This window comes from Nilaparvata lugens, chromosome 4, assembly GCF_014356525.2.
Source record: "Nilaparvata lugens isolate BPH chromosome 4, ASM1435652v1, whole genome shotgun sequence".
Taxonomy (NCBI): domain Eukaryota; kingdom Metazoa; phylum Arthropoda; class Insecta; order Hemiptera; family Delphacidae; genus Nilaparvata; species Nilaparvata lugens.
The window spans coordinates 17,567,041-17,586,953 of record NC_052507.1 but is presented as its reverse complement, the minus strand read 5'-3'; the positions used below and the strand labels follow the sequence as shown (position 1 = coordinate 17,586,953).

The window sequence follows — 19,913 nt, the reverse complement described above, 5'->3', positions numbered from 1 at the left end:
TTCCAAGGGATTAAAAATATTTAAATGACTTTTTCTTTACAATAGCATCACAAAGTCTTATGAGAAAATTAGTTGGTGGATTCGCGGAGGGTCGGCAGCCTTGATTGTGGGTTGATTTAGTTTGTGCTTTCCTCCCCTTCCCCCTCTCCCAAAGAGGCAAGATAACCTCTCTCCCCCACCCTCCCCATTTATCTTCCAACCCGTCACTTCAAGAAGCGTTGTCGAGAAGTCAACATTGTTTTTCGTTTTCATTCCATGGCGTTCGAGCTGAACGCAATTACCTCGTTTCGTTTCATGATATATGTGATATGTGCAATATCATATAGGCCTACGCATAAAGACAGGATATCGTCAGCAGTAACTTCTACCCACGAGATACAGTCCACTTCCTCGCCAGTTCCAAGGTTAGTGCAAATTAAGGACTTACTTTTGAGGTTGTCGACGTTTTCGTGAATTAAATCTTAACTGTACCCCAATCCATAGGTTTGGAGTCAGGACGGGATTACCATTAGTAATTCGATTCAACTTTAAGTTATTAAAAGGTACTGTAAGATATTGCGCTCTACAATTTCTGGTGACATCTCATGGTAGTGGTTGGCAGGCAAGTGGGGAAGTTCTCCTTTCTAATTCACAATTTTCATTTCCGATTTCCATATTTACATAAAATTAAAATAATCTGTTCCTCCGCCATTCATGGCTCAAATAGTTCATGCCGATCTATTAAATTACTACTTATGTTACATCTTTGATAATTCATCTGCCTTCGGGCCATATCCAAAACATAAACTGTACAACAATAATTCATAAATTCTTATCATTTATAGAAATATATACAAATATATTTGAATCGGCTCACTATTACCGCCTATCAATTGCTACCATTTGATTGGTGCATGCAAATTATTATAGTATACATGTGCCTAGGAACCTCCTACTTCCTTAATACATTAAATTATTTTTGTCTGGGTTTTTTAATACGTTTTTTACATGCAAAGTAATTTTTTAAAGGTTATAGATTGATTCTCATATTACAACAATAGCCACGTGGATTTTTTGGTTCCTCAAGTTGCATACTATTTCGTTACAATAAGTTTCTGCCAAGGTGTTTGGCTAGATTCTACGTTATGCAACTCAGTTGATCATTAGGTCGCCGATCAATAGATATTTTATGCCTAACCTCAAATTTTCAATATTTTATAAAATATTATATAGGTAGCAAAATTATTTTCATTTCTATTCGGCCGTTATAAATTTAGCCATGATGCCTGATATTATCTAATCTTTAAACATTATCATCTTTGGCGATATTAGCCTATTATTCCACTTAGACCTATAAATTTCTCCAAATGGGAATTTTTATTAATCCCTCCGAATGTCAAAACGTTACAATATATATAATGAATAGGCTACAGTAAGGTCAGTATTGAGCATAACCCAACTTTTATGACTAATGCATAATCTAAAATAGGGTCCACGTTATAATGCCAGTGTTTGATTAGAAATGGTATTGCTATTCTTCTATCATTCAACAAAGCGGGAAGTGCTATTTCTTTCTTGCTTTGATAATGATGTTTAGGGGTGGTTAGGGGTAAAAAACCCTACTGACCAGCATAAAAAGTGATTGACCGGGTATTTCTAATTGTTCGCTTTGTTTCAAATTGGGCATACATGATGATATACACATATCAAACATACTGTTGAAGTTTCATCGAAATATAATGATGTTTAGGGGTGGTTAGGGGTAAAAAACCCTATTGACCAGCATAAAAAGTGATTGACTGGGTATTTCTAATTGTCCGATTCGTTTCAAATTTGGCATAGATGATGATATACACATATTGAGCATACTGTTGAAGTTTCATCGAAATATAATAATGTTTAGGGGTGGTTAGGGGTAAAAAACCCTATTGACCAGCATAAAAAGTGATTGACCGGGTATTTCTAATTGTCCGATTCGTTTCAAATTTGGCATACAGGATGATATACACATATTGAACATACTGTTGAAGTTTCATCGAAATATAATGATGTTTAGGGGTGGTTAGGGGTAAAAAACCCTATTGACCAGCATAAAAAGTGATTGACTGGGTTTTTATAGTTGTCCGATTCGTTTCAAATTTGGCATACAGGATGATATACACATATTGAACATACTGTTGAAGTTTCATCGAAATATAATGATGTTTAGGGGTGGTTAGGTGTAAAAACCCTATTGACCAGCATAAAAAGTGATTGACCGGGTATTTCCAATCGTCTGATTCGTTTCAAATTTGGCATACAGGATGATATACACAAATCAAAGATACTGTTGAAGTTTCATCGAAATATAATGATGTTTAGGGGTGGTTAGGTGTAAAAACCCTATTGACCAGCATAAAAAGTGATTGACCGGGTATTTCTAATTGTTCGATTCTTCTCAAATTTGGCATACAGGATGATATACTCATATCAAACACACTTTTGAAGTTTCATCAAAATATAATGATGTTTAGGGTGGTTAGGGGTAAAAAACCCTATTGACCAGCATAAAAAGTGATTGACTGGGTTTTTATAGTTGTCCGATTCGTTTCAAATTTGGCATACAGGATGATATACACATAACATATTTAACATACAGTTAAAGTTTTTTACCCCTAACCACCCCTAAACATCATTATATTTTGATGAAACTTTAACAGTATGTTTAATATGTGTATATCATCCTGTATGCCAAATGTGAAACGAATTGGACAATTAGAAATACCTGGTCAATCACTTTTCATGCTGGTCAATAGGGTTCCTAACCCCTAACCACTTCTAAACATCAATATATTCTGATGAAACTTCAACAGTATGTAAAATATGTGTAAATTGTCCGATTCGTTTCAAATTTGGCATACAGGATGATATACACATAACATATTTAACATACAGTTAAAGTTTTTTACCCCTAACCACCCCTAAACATCAATATATTCTGATGAAACTTCAACAGTATGTTAAATATGTGTAAATCATCCTGTATGCCAAATTTGAAACGAATCGGACAATTAGAAATACCCGGTCAATCACTTTTTATGCTGGTCAATAGGGTTTTCAACCCCTAACCACCCCTAAACATCATAATATTCTGATGAAACTTCAACAGTATGTTTAGTATGTGTGAATCATCCTGTATGCCAAATTTTAAACGAATCGGACAATTAGAAATACCCAGTCAATCACTTTTTATGCTGGTCAATAGGGGTTTCAACCCCTAACCACCCCTAAACATCAATATATTCCGATGAAACTTCAACAGTATGTTCAGTATGTGTGAATTATCCTGTATACCAATTTTGAAACGAATCGGACAATTAAAAATACCCGGTCAATCACTTTTTATGCTGGTCAATAGGGGTTTCAACCCCTAACCACCCCTAAACATCATAATATTCTGATGAAACTTCAACAGTATGTTTAGTATGTGTGAATCATCCTGTATGCTAAATTTGAAACGAATCGGACAATTATTAATACCCGGTCAATCACTTTTTATGCTGGTCAAGGTTTTAGACTTACCCATATATATATATATATATATATATATATATATATATATATATATATATATATATATATATATATATATATAGAAAAATATTGTAATCTGAGACCTTGTAAATTGTGTTTCCAATTTTTTCACGGATTTTATAAACTTAACAGTAATTGATTAACTCATAATAATTTCAATGGAATGAAGGTTTTCTTGTTTCCTGAAAAATTTTGTTTTTGGCAAGTAGGCACTTTTGTAAATGGACGACTCATTTGACCCTTGAAATCAAACATTTCCAAGAAAACTTAAATTAACTTATAGAAATAAAACTACCTATTTGGTTTGATGAGAGTGTCTTTGATTTATTATTATAAGTTTGCTGTTCCTGAACCTATTCTGTCCAGTTCAAAAACAGTTTATTATCAATGATTCTTGGGTCTATCTTTTTCAACAAAAAAACTTGTGAATCCAGGTGCAAAGAGCATGACAAGTCTTGTAACAATTATTATTAGACAGAAATCCAAATTAGATGCTGTAAATCACCCCAAAGACTTCTGCTACTGCAAATATTGACAACAGGGTAAACAGCTTGATGGAAATTCGATGAGCCCTACTATACAAAAATAATTATTAATACTAAACACTTTAGCACTACTATACAAACATGAAATTTTTGAAATGCTAAAACTCTTTTGTTTCAAAAGATAAGTGGGTGGTGAAAGTGAAATTAGTGAATTTAGAAAGAACATATTTTGGCCTCTCATTTTAATTCTTAAATTAATGCAATTGAAAAGTTATATAAGAACAAAAATCTTGTGAATCCAGGTGCAAAGAGCATAATCAATTTTGTAACATTGAAAACACTAGAACATAGTCTGGTTAAAATGTGTTTTAAACTAAAATGTAATAGAAGCAAGGATAATTTATTTGAAAAGACATAACTGATGTTGCATTCATAGACATTAATGGATAATTTTATAATAGAATAGATAGGAAAGACAAAAATGAATATAGAGAGTTTTATTTGAAGACTATTATACTTTATTGCACAAATATTCCAAAAATATGAATACAAATTGTACTGACTAGAAAAACAAATCTGGGAATATTTATATAGTAGTATGTACAGTGATTCAGCTAAATAAAATAAAAATATTCAGATAGAAAATTGATGAATCATGCAGATGATAAGAAGGGCAAGACATTAACATTTTAAAACTTTCTTGAAGTATTATGTCTGAGATTGATTTCTGATTGACAGAGTTTCTATGTAAATGAAAATTGATAAAATTATTAATATATTTTCTATGTTAATGAATGGTTCAGAGTTTTGAGAGTTGAGCTGTTGTAAGAGTTATGGGGCCTCAGAAATCAGTTAAATATTTTTAGTATTCGAATGTTGTTTTGGATTGTAAGAGATTTTGTATGGAAAAATTGTATTTCAAAGTTTATTGCAAGTGTGTTTCCTTGACTTTTTTTTAGATTTGTTTTGTAGTCATAGAAATCACAGCTCTAGGGTCTTTCTTTAGTGTGCGTCCTCAGATGTCTGTTGAGTGATGACTTGTGTATTGATTTGTAGTCACAGAAATCACAGCTGAAGGGTCTCTCTCCAGTGTGAATCCTTAAATGTTTGGTGAGAGATGATTTCACTGTTGCTTTGTAGTCACAGAGATCACAGCTGTAGGGTCTCTCTCCAGTGTGAATCCTTATATGTTGGATGAGATTTGATTTTTTTATTGCTTTGTAATCACAGAAATCACAGCTGTAGGGTCTCTCTCCAGTGTGAATCCTTATATGTTTGGTGAGAGATGATTTCTCTGTTGCTTTGTAGTCACAGAAATCACATCTGTAGGGTCTCTCTCCAGTGTGAATCCTTAAATGTTTGGTGAGAGATGATTTCTCTGTTGCTTTGTAGTCACAGAAATCACAGCTGTAGTGTTTTTCTCCAGTGTGAATCCTTATATGTTTGATGAGATTTGCTTTATTTTTTGTTTTGTAGTTACAGTACTTGCACTTATGTTGTTTCCCAGCTGTGTGTATTCTACAATGAAGATTTAATTCTCTGATGTTGCTGAATGCTTCACCACACAACTGACATTCAGTTAATTCACTATCACTTGCTACATCAATCACAATCTTTCTTGCATTTTTAATTAATAAGTCAACCTCATTGAGGTCTTCATCAGAATCGTTGATCGAAGTGTTCCCAAGAGTTTCATCAACTGATCTATTGATGGAGCTTAAACCTCCTTGTCTGACAGAGTTTGATATACATAGTCCTGTTGGTATTCTTATACTTTCAGAATTTGTAAATATTGTATCAGAATAATTGTCTTCAATATCCACTAATGTTTCTGAGTGTGTTTCATAAGATTCTTCTACATTTTCTACTTTCATGTGTTCAGGTATAAAGGGGTCACAGTTCAGTCTATCTGTTGAAAGAGAATAGATGCTTTCAATCTGTATGCCTGTATCATTTTCTTGCTGAATCTCCTCTTCTTTCACTATTCCTTCATGTTGTTGGTGTTCTTCTTCTTCAATCAGAACCTCTGGCTTTAGCACTATAATTTCAAATCGATGTTTTGAATAATTGTGGTCCAAATATACAACCTGTTTATCCATGTTATGCTGAATCTGGTGTTTTTCTTCAATGGTGTCTTCAGCTTCATCTGATCCATGGATCGGCCAATCACAGATGTCCATGTCTGGTCCTTGATGTTGAGAATGTGTCATTGACCCTGAGTTGTCTTGACCTTGACCATCCATTTTGTTTGGCTGAATCTGGACTGGTCTGGATCCACTGTGGCATCTGTAGCTGTACTCTCCTCCCTGTAAGCAAGTCAGTGGCTCAGTTGTAGTATGTTATGTTGATGTGATTGAATCAAGAAAGGATACATTTGGTTGTTTCAGGAATTGTTCAGCTTGCAATATTTGATTCAATTTTAAGTGTGTTTGTATAAGTGTATGAGTGTCCGCTTACATGATATCTCATCTTCCAATCAACGGAAGGACATGAAATCTGGAACTTAAGGTCCTTCCCCTATAAGGATCTGACATGAACAATCTTGATCAAATGCAATTCTGGATGGCAGCTAAAATGTAGTCAAAAACAGGGTTTTTTGCGATTTTCTCGAAAACGGCTTGAACAATTTGAATTGAATTTATACCTATAATAGTCATTGATAAGCTCTATCAACTGCCACAAGTCCCATATCTGTAAAAATCTCAGGAGCTCCGCCCCATCCATGCCAAGTTTCATTTTAGATTTCCAATTATCAGGCTTCAGATACAATTTAAACAAAAAATTTCAAGTGAAAAAGATTGAGCATGAGAATCTCTACAATTAATGTTGAGTTACATTTTTACTTAAATTGGAAATAAGCTTGAAATTTGAGAAAATGTGATTATTCAATTGCAAACTGTTGGCAACTGTTGATTCTATTAAATCATTCACTATGAAGAGATAGCAGACCTCCTGTGTCTCCAGCATTATTGTCCTGACACCAGCTGGCTTGGATCTTTGAATAGTAGACTTGAGATGTGCATGAACACTAGCGTCAGGAGATCAATTTCCATAACAGCAAGGAAAGTTGTGTGAGTGTGCCACACCTAATTTTTTTGTAAACAATAATTCCCTTTGTGAAGGATGAAATTAAGCTGAATATAAATTGATGATACCCTATTCATAACAGCAAGGAAAGTTGTGTGAGTGTGCCAAACCAGATTTTTATTAATTATATCACATAAAAAATCCTAAATTAAAGGCCAGTTTTTGATCTCAGGATTTAACTAAGTTCTAGACTAAATAGCTGGAGTAAAAAAATTGGCTTTCCAAAATGGGGCATAGTATTTACCAGTATTTATGATAATCTTTATTTTCTCATTTCTATAATTGTAAACGTTTTTCCTTGACAAAATTATACATTCCTAAATAATTCAAAATAGCTTATATTTTACACTATTTCCTTTATATTTTTTGTGTTCAATTTTCTAGTTTGTTGAAATTGAATTTTAAAATCGTTATTTGTTCTACTGTGACTATGCCACATTTTGGAAAGCCAATTTTCTGACTCCAGATGTTCAAAATCTGGAACTTAGCTAAATCCTGTGCTTGGAAACCGGCCCTTAGTGGAGTATCTATAGTGAGGTCCATGTTATAATGAGGATGATGATAAGGAAACACTGTTGCTGATTCTCTGCCTTGTTACTGACTACTTCAAATTATAATATTGATTGTAACAGGAATTATTCAGCTCTTCAACAGTGCATTTTTCAGGTTAGGTAGTACTGTAGCCTATTTTCCTTATATTACTACATCCCTACAAATTTTGCATATGTTCATTCAAGTACTTACTTCGAAATCCATTGTGCCTAATCACATTGAATGAGTAGAGATAATTAATCACTTTCACCTACTGCAAATAATTGAAAAGACAAAATAATCGAAAATCAAAGAGGGGATTTGAACAGTTCTATCCTATAAGGATGGAAGCCGCGTATTGACAGACGCACATATTGGTGCAAGGCAAACGTTGGCGAGGCATTGTGCGTCGCACACATGCTTCGGCATTGAAAAATATATCTCACATGACATGACATTTGAAACAATTCAGTCCACATGGTTCTTTTTCGTGAAGCTATGTGACACTGGTAGACTCATAATGCGCAATTTTTATACTCTCACCCAGCCAAAACGACAGTTTATAAAAGACAGCTAATAAAAGACAGTAATCAGCTTGAGTTGACAAAAAATCGGCTTTAAATTTAGAACATGAACACCCTATACCATGAGCATGAGATATCTTCATAGTGCTATCTTTTCTCTATGATAATACTCTCACAGCTCTTCAAATGTTTGAATATCACTTTCATGAATTTTCATAATTGCAATAAAATATTTTGTTGATTATTAATTCTACATTGTTGAAAGATGTTTTGGCAACAGAGCAAAGCAAGATAGAGATAGTGCTATCTGCTTGTAGAATGATAGACAAGGATAGCAATACCATTGCTAATCAAACACTGTCATTATAACGTGGACCTCACTATAGTGCTACCTTTCTCCACAACTTTGCAGATTTGTCATTGAGAATGGAGAGGCGGGCTCCTGTATGCTGGTGAATCACAGTATTTCCTAAGCCTGTAGTGTTGTGGACAAGTTTGTGTTTTTTGAATGTCTCCAAATTTTCTCGAATAACTCAATATTATTCGTTACAAGTGGCAATTGAGTGGAATATTTCTAATTAATTTAATAATTCAAGCCATCTAAATTCAAAATTTATAGTTTTAATGTTTATTTTGGACTAAAATTTTATAAAAATTGTACATGTGAAATTCTAACCTTATCTTGGACTTTGTCACTTGGAAATTTGGAAGAAAATATCACAATAAGGACTACCTTATTATTTCATCTTCCACTGTTTTTACATTAGTGTCATTTGCATTGTAAATAAATGAAATAAATTGGGTTATTTGAGTCGTCCATTTCCAAAAGTGCCTTCTTGACAAAGTTTGAGAAATCGAGATTTTGATTGCATGTTGTTGTAACTACTGGAATATACATTATAAAACACTTTTACAGTGACAAAAGTTTCTTCATCCTATTTAAAAAAAATGATTGAAAATTGAGTACAGATTCAAAGTGAGCCTAGTTGCATTTCATTCCATTTCCAAAACTGTCTTCATGCAAACTGTTCCAAAACTATCTACTTGCTAGCAACTAAGATGACAGAGTTCAGGAAGATTTTTCCAAAACTGGCTAGTTGCAATATAAAAAAGCCCTACTTACTAGTTGTAAGCTTCCACAATATTGTTTATTCTGAAGCACTGGCATACATTTTCATAGTGAAAATCAATATTACTGAATATAAAAATCTATAGTACTGTTGGCCAACCTGTCACTTCCAGGGGATCAGTTATTTTCAATAAGCTGTGTTCATTGATAGTTGATTGATTTTCAAGAGGTTCATGTTGTTCAAGTTGTTTTGTGTTTTGTATTATACCTGAGGCCTGAAGAAGAATGAATGCTGAAGAAGAAGTGACAGCTGAAGAAGGTGCAGTGGAGAGTTCTTGTCATTTGAAGTTCTACAAAGATGTCATATCAAAACAAGAACAACTGGATCTTCAAAATGTTGATGAAAATGAAGAAATTGATGAGCCCATGGAAGAAATAAATTTAAGAGTGTAAAAAAAGATTTATGATAATCATGCAAGAAAACTCTTCTTGATCTACCTTGAGCTAGCTAATTTTTCATTGATTGAAGACAGTCACATTTTGCTTAAATTGTTACATTTAAGAAAAATTTTCATGTACATTGTTCCAGCTCATTTTTTAATATTTGGTTCGAGTACATTTTTCTACAAAATTTCATTGTTTTAACATTTTAAGATTATTCCAATATGTTTAATAAAACATTTCTTTGAATAAATTCTGTTTTACACTTTTAGTCCTTTTCTTCAGGCTCTTTGTTATTTTAGATTTCCATATCAGACCTGATTCATTTACAGTATCAAAACTAGCTACTTGACAAAGGTCCATTTCCAAAACTTGATAATTACAAATATTTTTTCCAAAACTGTCTAGTTAAAACAGCTTAAAACTACTATATATATAAAAAAATATTGTAATCTAAGACCTTGTAAATTGTGTTTCCAATTTATTCACGGATTTTATAAACTTAACAGTAATTAATTAACTCATAATTTCAATGAAATGAAGGTTTTCTTGTTTCCTGAAAAATTTTGTTTTTGGCAAGTAGGCACTTTTGTAAATGGACACTCATTTAACCCTCGAAATCAACCATTTCCAAGTAAACTTGAATTAAATGATGGAAATGAACCTACCTATTTGGTTTGATGAGAATGTCTTTGATTTATTATTATAAGTTTGCTGTTCCTGAACCTATTCTGTCCAGTTCAAGCTCAGTTTATTATCAATGATTATTGGGTCTATCTTTTTCAACAAAAGAACTTGTGAATCCAGGTGCAAAGAGCATGACAAGTTTTGTAACAATTATTATTGGACAGAAATCCAAATTAGATGCTGTGAATCATCCCAAAGACTTCTGCTACTGCAAATATTGACAACAGGGTAAACAGCTTAATTCGATGAGCCCTACTTTACAAAAAGTATTAATACTAAACACTTTAGCACTACTATACAAACAAACATGAAATTTTTGAAATGCTAAAACTTTTTTGTTTCAAAAGATAAGTGGTGGTGGAAGCAAAATTGGAGAATTTAGAAAGAACTTTTTTTGGCCTCTCATTTTAATTCTTAATATAATGCAATTTAAAAGTTATTCAAAAACAAAAATCTTGTGAATCCAGGTGCAAAGAGCATAATAAATTTTGTAACATTGAAATAACTAGAACATAGTCTGGTTGAAAAGTGTTTTCAAATGAAATGTAATGAACACAAGGATAATTTATTTGAAGAGACATAACTGATGTTGCATTCATAGACATTGATGGATAATTTTATAATAGAATAGATAGGAAAGACAAAAATGAATATTGAGAGTTTTATTTGAAAACTATTATACTTTATTGCACAAATATTCGAAAAATATGAATACAAATTTTACTGACTAGAAAAACAAATCTGGGAATATTTATATAGTAGTATGTACAGTGATTCAGCTAAATAAAATAAAAATATTCAGATAGAAAATTGATGAATCATGCAGATGATAAGAAGGGCAAGACATTAACATTTAAAAACTTTCTTGAAGTATTATGTCTGAGATTGATTTCTGATTGACATAGTTTCTAAGTAAATAATTATTTATATATTTTCTATGTTAATGAATGGTTCAGAGTTTTGAGAGTTGAGCTGTTGTAAGAGTTATGGGACCTCAGAAATCAGTTAAATATTTCTAGTATTTGAATGTTGTTTTGGATTGTATGAAGTTTTATATGGAAAAATTTAATTTCAAAGTTTTTTGCAAGTGTGTTTCCTTGACTTTTTTTTAGATTTGTTTTGTAGTCATAGAAATCACAGCTCTAGGGTCTTTCTTTAGTGTGCGTTCTCAGATGTCTGTTGAGTGATGACTTGTGTATTGATTTGTAGTCACAGAAATCACAGCTGAAGGGTCTCTCTCCAGTGTGAATCCTTAAATGTTTGGTGAGAGATGATTTCACTGTTGCTTTGTAGTCACAGAAATCACATCTGAAGGGTCTCTCTCCAGTGTGAATCCTTAAATGTTGTGTGAGAGCTGATTTCACTTTTGCTTTGTAGTCACAGAAATCACATCTGAAGGGTCTCTCTCCAGTGTGAATCCTTAAATGTTTTTTGAGAGATGATTTCTCTGTTGCTTTGTAGTCACAGAAATCACATCTGAAGGGTCTCTGTCCAGTGTGAGTCCTTAAATGTTGGGTGAGAACTGATTTTACTGTTGCTTTATAGTCACAGAAATCACAGCTGAATGGTCTTTCTCCAGTGTGAGTCTTTATATGCAAGGTGAGAGCTGATTTTTGTATTGCTTTGTAATCACAGAAATCACAGCTGTAGGGTCTTTCACCAGTGTGAATCCTTAAATGTTGTGTGAGAGCTGATTTCACTTTTGCTTTGTAGTCACAAAAATCACAGCTGAATGGTCTCTCTCCAGTGTGAGTCTTTATATGGTTGGTGAGAGATGATTTTTCTGTTGCTTTGTAGTCACAGAAATCACAGCTGTAGGGTCTCTCTCCAGTGTGAGTTCTTATATGTTTGAAGAGATGATCTTTCTTTTTTGTTTTGTAGTTACAGTACTTGCACTTATGTTGTTTCCCAGCTGTGTGTATTCTACAATGAAGATTTAATTCTCTGATGTTGCTGAATGCTTCACCACACAACTGACATTCAGTTAATTCACTATCACTTGCTACATCAATCACATTCTTTCTTGCATTTTCTATTAATAAGTCCACCTCATTGAGGTCTTCATCAGAATCGTTGATCGAAGTGTTCCCAAGAGTTTCATCAACTGATTCATTGATGGAGCTTGGACCTCCTTGTCCAACAGAGTTTGATATACATACTCCTGGTGGTAAGCTTGTACTTTCAGAATGTGTAAATAATGTGTCAGAAGAATTGTCTTCAATATTCACTAACGTTTCTGAGTGTGTTTCATAAGATTCTTCTACATTTTCAACTTTCAAGTGTTCAGGTATAAAGGGGTCACAGTTCAGTCTATCTGTTGAAAGAGAATAGATGCTTTCAATCTGTATGCCTGTATCTTTCTCTTGCTGAATCTCCACTTCTTTCACTATTCCTTCATGTTGTTGGTGTTCTTCTTCTTCAATCAGAACCTCTTGCTTTAGCACTAAAATTTCAAATCGATGTTTTGAATAATTGTGATCTAAATATACAACCTGATTATCCATGTTATGCTGAATCTGGTACTTTTCTTCAATTATGTCTTCAGCTTCATCTGGTCCATAGATTGGCCAATCACAGATGTCCATGTCTGGTCCTTGATGTTGAGAATGTGTCATTGACCCTGAGTTGTCTTGACCTTGACCATCCATGTTGTTTGGCTGAATCTGGACTGGTCTGGATCCACTGTGGCATCTGTAGCTGTACTCTCCTCCCTGTAAGCAAGTCAGTGGCTCAGTTGTAGTGGGTTATGTTGTGATTAAATAAAGAAAAAATAAATTTGGTTCTTTCAGAAATTGTTCAGCTTGAAATATTCGATTCAATTTTAATTATGATATTGAATAAATATTTCATATTGTGAACATTACCATGAAAGCCTAAAGTGTAACACCTTATGCTCTATCTATTACCTATTCATGTGGAATGAATTTCTACATTGGGCTAGGCGCACACCAGTTAGTCAAGAAAAGACGTTATCACACAGGTTCAATCACATTAATTCACATAGTTGCTTATAAAGACATGTTTAATTGCAATGACTAATGATTGTGTTGCCTCATAAGCAACAATGTGAAGTATTGTGACTAAATGTGTCTGATCATGTCTTGTCTTGACTAATTGGTGAGTGCCTAGCCTGAGTGTTTTTTCTATCATGAGTCACATAAACAAATCCTACATTAAGTGAAGTGGAGTATCCATAGTGATGAGGTCCATGTTATAATGACAGAGAATGATGATATGGGAACATTGTTGATGATTCTCTGCCTTCTTTAAATATTATCATATACCATCAAACAAGCAACTTCTGTTTATATGTTTGGATGTTAAGATATTAGTATTTCACCAGATCTCAAAAACTGCTCTAATGATTCTCATGAAATTCAGAACATCCTTGGAAAAACAGCTGATGGTCATCTGTTGATGATGGAAGTGAGTGAGCAAGTTCATGTGTGTGAGACTGTTTCAAAATTATGACTCAGCTGTTGAACTTTTGTGATCATTCAATCAGGTACTTAGTGCCAGTTGCAAAAAAACTGGGTTATTTTCAATCCTGATTAATTCCAGTAGATCCATCTTTTTGAAAAGGTCTTCTCTGATTTGGTTCACATGACATTAATCAGGATTAAAATTTAACCTGCTTTTGTGCAACTGGGCCTTTGTGAGGAAAATTTTTGCATTCCTCTGGGAATTAATTACAATTTACTGTGATTGGATTGAACATTTCTGTATGAATGTTATTATAATTTCTTCTTTCATAATAAATGTTCTATGCTTTTGTACTCCAGAGCAAAGCTCGGTTCCCAAAATTAATTGATTGTAACAGGAACTTAGGTCTCCAACAGTGCATTTTTCAGGTTAGGTAGTAGCCTATTTTCCTTATAATACTATATCCCTACACATTTTGAATAAAATGTTCATTCAAGTACTTACTTCGAAATCCACTGTGTTCAATAATATTGAATGATTCGAGATAATTAATCACTTTCGCCTACTGTAATTAACTGAAATGACAAAATAATCCAAAATCAAAGAGGGGGTTTGAACACTGAACAGTTCTATCCTATAAGGATGAAAGCCGCGTATTGACAAACGCTCATATTGGTGCAAGGCAAGCATTGGCGAGGCATTGTGCGTCGCACACATGCTTCGGTATTGAAAAATATATCTCATATGTGTCACGTGGTATTTTAGCACCACAAAATACTTGGAGTAAACCAGTGAATTTTAATAGAATTATAAAATGGAAAAGAAAGTTAAACCTAGATTAAAGGATCAATCAAATTAAATCAAATATTGTTAGCGATAAAGAGTAATCGTATTATCTAAAATGATAAGAAAACATGTATAACTGGGATTCAACAACTGAGAATCCATTGGCAGAATTAAAAATTATAAAGCGGCTTATTTATTATTGGCAGATTATAAAAAATAAAAGATTGCATGTACATTGAGGTTAGAGTTATTTGTTTACACTTTTAAATGAATCAATCGATCTAGAATAAATCTATAGTTATTTGAATCAATACCTAGCGAATCAGCTGATTGTTCGATCAACCAGTATAGGTTGAATTATAAAAATTTACTCACAAAGGATGTATTATATATACTAAGGAAGGTTGATGTATAGAAATACGGACAACTATTATTTCTGTATAAATATTTATTATAATCTAAAAAGCACGAAAATCAAGAGTATACAAAACTCACATAAAAAACTAAATGAAGATTTAATTCTCTGATGTTGCTGAATGCTTCACCACACAACTGACATTCAGTTAAGTCACTATCACTTGCTGCATCAATCACATTCTTTCTTGCATTTTTAATTAATAGGTCCACCTCATTGAGGTCTTCATCAGAATCGTTGATCAAAGTGTTCCCAAGAGTTTCATCAACTGATCTATTGATGGTGCTTAAACCTCCTTGTCCGACAGAGTTTGATATACATACTCCTGGTGGTAAGCTTATACTTTCGGAATGTGTAAATAATGTATCAGAATAATTGTCTTCAATATCCACTAATGTTTCTGAGTGTGTTTCATAAGATTCTTCTACATTTTCAACTTTCAAGTGTTCAGGTATAAAGGGGTCACAGTTCAGTCTATCTGTTGAGAGAGAATAGATGCTTTCAATCTGTATGCCTGTATCATTATCTTGCTGAATCTCCTCTTCTTCCACTGTTCCTTCATGTTGTTGGTGTTCTTCTCCTTCAATCAGAACCTCTGGCTTGAGCACTATAATTTCAAATCGATGTTTTGAATAATTGTGGTCTAAATATACAACCTGATTATCCATGTTATGCTGAATCTGGTACTTTTCTTCAATGATGTCTTCAGCTTCATCTGGTCCATAGATTGGCCAATCACAGATGTCCATGATTGGTCCTTGATGTTGAGAATGTGTCATAGACCCTGAGTTGTCTTGTCCTTGACCATCCAAGTGTTTGGCTGAATCTGGACTGGTCTGGATCCACTGTGGCATCTGTAGCTGTACTCTCCTCCCTGTAAGCAAGTCAGTGGCTCAGTTCTAGTTGGTTATGTTGTGATTAAATAAAGAAATTTGGTTCTTTCAGAAATTGTTTAGCTTGCAATATTCGATTCAATTTCAATTATGATATTGAATAAATATTTCATATTGTGAACATTACCATGAAAACCAAAAGTGTAACACCTTATGCTCCATCTATTACCTATTCATGTGAAATGAATTTTACATTGGGCTAGGCGCACACCAGTTAGTCAAGAAAAGACGTGATCACACAGGATCAGTCACATTATTTCACATAGTTGCTTATAAAGACATGTTTAATTGCAATGACTAATGAGTGTGTTGCCTCATAAGGAACAGCCTAGCCTTGGGCTGGTCACACACCAATTATTAAAGACAAGATTAGTCACAATACTTCACATAGTTGCTTATGAAGACATGTTTAATTGCAATGATATCAGTGTGTTGTGTGACAATCAGTGTGTTGTCTCATAAGCAACAATGTGAAGTATTGTGACTAAATGTGTCTGATCATGTCTTGTCTTGACTAACTGGTGAGTGCCTAGCCTGAGTGTTTTTTTCTATCATGAGTCACATAAACAAATCCTACATTAAGTGGAGTGGAGTATCCATAGTGATGAGGTCCATGTTATAATGACAGAGAGTGATGATATGGGAACATTGTTGATGATTCTCCACCTTCTTTAAATATTATCCTATACTATCAAACAAGCAACTTCTGTTTATAATTATGTTTGGATGTTTAAATATTTGTATTTCACCAGATCTCGAAAACTGCTCTAACGATTCTCATGAAATTCAGAACATAGTAGGTTTATAATATAAAGATTCGATTGCACTAGGTCTCATACCTGGGAAAACTTGCTGAAGGACATTAAAAGGATAATTATTATTCATTCTTGGAAAAACAGCTGATGGTCGTCTGTTGGTGATGGAAGTGAGTGTGACTGTGTCAAAATTATGACTCAGCTGTTGAACTTTTGTATTCATTCAATCAGGTACTTAGTGCCGGTTGCAAAAAAGCCGGGTTATTTTTATTCCTGATTAATTCCAGTAGATCCATCTTTTTGAAAAGGTCTTCTCTGATTTGGTTCAATTGAAGTTAATCAGAATTAAAATTTAACCTGCTTTTGTGCAACTGGGCCTTTGTGAGGAAAATTTTTGCATTCCTCTGGGAATTAATTACAATTTACTGTGATTGGATAGAACATTCCTGTATGAATGTTATTATAATTTCTTCTTTCGTAATAAATGTTCTATGCTTTTGTACTCAAGAGCAAAGCTCTGTCCCCGATATTAATTGATTGTAACAGGAACTTAGGTCTTCAACAGTGCATTTTTCAGGTTAGGTAGTAGCCTATATTCCTTATAATACTACAACCCGCTACAACCCTACACATTTTGAATAAAATGTTCATTAAAGTACTTACTTTGAAATCCATTGTGCCTAATAAGATTGAATGAGTCACGATGATTAATCACTTTCACCTACTGTAATTAATTGAAATGACAAAATAATCGAAAATCATAGAGAGGATTTCAACAGCCCTATCCTATAGCAGACCACTCTTGTTTTCAATTTCGAGTGCATATCGAAGGTCGAATTGATCGACATATTATTGAGAACGGTAAATTTAGGTTTGTTGTTTCATATATTTTCAATTCAACAAATTATTTTTTTTGATGAATTAAAAATCTTTTTAGTAAAATATGTTCTATTTTTCAACAAATTAATACGATAGTCTATTAACAGAAAGCATCACTGCACGTAAAGCGCTAAATTCAAATCTCATAAAAACGTTGGCTCAGCAATCTATAGCCTCTATTTGTAACAATCTAATTTGAATAAAAATCAATTTTATTGGATTAATTGACTCCGAATGTTGCGAAAAATTTTTCAAAGATCTTTATTCGAAATCAAATAGAAATTTGATCCTGATTTTTATTAAAAATAATTAATAATAGGTAAAGCTTGAAATGTCGTTATCACAACACAAATAACTTATTAAAAAAAATAAACTAAAAATTCACCAAAAAGAATGTAAAGGTCCTGTCAAAAATAAATAAGACAGTAAAATTTTGATTTTCAATAAACATTTTTTGACATTATATTATTTTTGTGTACAGTACCTACGTATCAGTGGAATTCATTGGTTCCGAAATTTTACTGCACATTATTCACACAAATACAGTTCTGTACAGTAGGCTATATCGTTTAATATAGGCTAATCTTACAACAAAATAATGATTATAGTTATGGTTTAAATAATTAAATTATCATAAAACAGTACCTAAGTGTTAATTACATAGAAAAAATATAAATAAGTTTCGTATCTCCGTTCCATTCATTAAATATTTGATAAATGAATTTAATTATTCAAGCGTATAAATATGCTTATTAAATTTATGAGTATTTTTATTGATTCAATCGCATTCATTTATTTTTTATTATCATACTAGCCGTCAGGCTCGCTTCGCTCGCCATATCCGTCTATCCAGGGGGCTCCGCCCCCTGGACCCCCGACTGGATCGTCCAAGAATAAGATCAGCAGGCTCACCTGCATTTTTCATTTGTAGGACGATCATATGTTAGGACGATCCAGTCGGGGGCCAAGACTAAACGTCTGGCTAAACGGATATGGGGAGCGAAGCGAGCCTGACGGCTAGTAATATAATATTCCTAGGAATAGCTCTGATCGAAGTAGCAGTGCCCAATCAATTTTTCCGCGATAAATGCATTTCAATCTTCAACTTGGTGCCAACCTAACAAAGTCAACTCAACTTAATGCCAACCTGACAAAATTATTAATTTAGTTACCAGTTAACAACGGTTTCGAAGAGGTAGACTACTGTATATTATAGTTCTATATTAACATATGGTATGGACATTTTTCAATTATAATTAAGAGAATAAGAAGAATATACATGCTAAAAGAAGAACTTTAAACCCTTAAAAACCACCCTTAGAGTTGAAATATTGCCAAAAGATTTCTCAGTGCGCCTCTAAAGGGCCAACTGAACATATCTACCAAATTTGAACGTTTTTGGTCCGGTAGATTTTAAATTCTGCGAGTGAGTGAGTCAGTCAGTCAGTGAGTGAGTGCCATTTCGCTTTTATACATATATAAATATATATATATATATATATATATATATATATATATATATAATATATATATATATATATAATATATATATATATATATATATATATATATATATATATATTGTATGTTAAAGAATTAACCGGGTACATCCGTTTTTTTTACTTACTTGAGTCTGACGTTTCGTCGCCATCGCAGACGACATCTTCTGAGGGTGGCGTCGAAATCCACACTGAGTCCTAGGTATTCTTTCGGGGTCGAAGAGCATACCTCCTACCCCCTCCCACCACTTGCTTGGGCTGGCGCTGTTGGGTGAGTGAAATTCCAGGAATGTTGTCTTGTTTTGGTGACAATGGTGCTGTAACGGGTTTCATTGTACCAGGTACTGGGCGTTTGGTATTCAAAATTAACTTCCATAAGGGAGACACGTTGAGGCTGTCGTCTCTTTTATTTAGAGAGCCTTGCTTTTCGATTTCCAACGCCTCTCTCACAATCCTGACTTGAAAATCTCGAATGCTGGCTATTTGTTTGGAATTCACGAAATTTATTGTATGACCAGTATTTTTCACATGGTTATATAGGGTTGAGGTTTCGACGCCACCCTCAGAAGATGTCGTCTGCGATGGCGACGAAACGTCAGACTCAAGTAAGTCAAAACAAACGGATGTACCCGGTTAATTTTTTTACATACAATATATCCATCCGCGAAACACTCAAATGTAATATATATATATATATATAGATAGCTCTTCCTGATTATCCAACTCATTATTGGGATGAGGATCCTTGAAATGTGCACCTATTGCTTATAATACCGTATTCCATTCCTGAACAAATATTACGCATTATTTACACATAGTATTATTAATAAACAACAAGTCACTATGAATAATTCAATAAATATTAAAAATTTCGTACCGTACTTTGT

At 33.4% G+C, this 19,913-nt stretch overlaps 1 protein-coding gene across 4 annotated transcripts; it reads right to left on the bottom strand.

The window, feature by feature from the left end:
* Window positions 1-4,532: 4,532 nt before the first annotated feature.
* LOC111045921 (gastrula zinc finger protein XlCGF57.1-like) lies at window positions 4,533-17,446 on the bottom strand. 4 transcript variants are annotated; one of them, XM_039426789.1, is made up of 4 exons: window positions 17,312-17,446; window positions 15,657-15,874; window positions 12,869-13,087; window positions 4,533-6,343 (listed from the first exon to the last, which is right to left on the bottom strand). In XM_039426789.1, exons 2-4 carry the CDS (start codon window positions 15,852-15,854, stop codon window positions 5,027-5,029), a joined length of 1,734 nt encoding a protein of 577 aa, XP_039282723.1. In that variant the 5' UTR covers window positions 15,855-15,874; window positions 17,312-17,446; the 3' UTR covers window positions 4,533-5,026. The 4 variants fall into 4 exon arrangements, with proteins under 4 accessions (XP_039282723.1, XP_039282725.1, XP_039282726.1 ...); XM_039426791.1 differs by lacking the exon at window positions 15,657-15,874 and having other exon boundaries at window positions 17,312-17,435; XM_039426792.1 differs by lacking the exons at window positions 15,657-15,874; window positions 17,312-17,446 and adding an exon at window positions 14,304-14,613.
* Window positions 17,447-19,913: the final 2,467 nt, after the last annotated feature.

Excerpts from the sequence above, each read along its gene's own strand:
- LOC111045921 (XM_039426789.1), bottom strand. The coding sequence starts at position 15,854 with ATGCCACAGTGGATCCAGACCAGTCCAGATTCAGCCAAACACTTGGAT. Across the intron at positions 13,088-15,656 it reads AGCATAACATGGATAATCAG|GGAGGAGAGTACAGCTACAG; the intron begins GTTGTATATTTA and ends ACTTGCTTACAG. Across the intron at positions 6,344-12,868 it reads AGCATAACATGGATAATCAG|GGAGGAGAGTACAGCTACAG; the intron begins GTTGTATATTTA and ends ACTTGCTTACAG.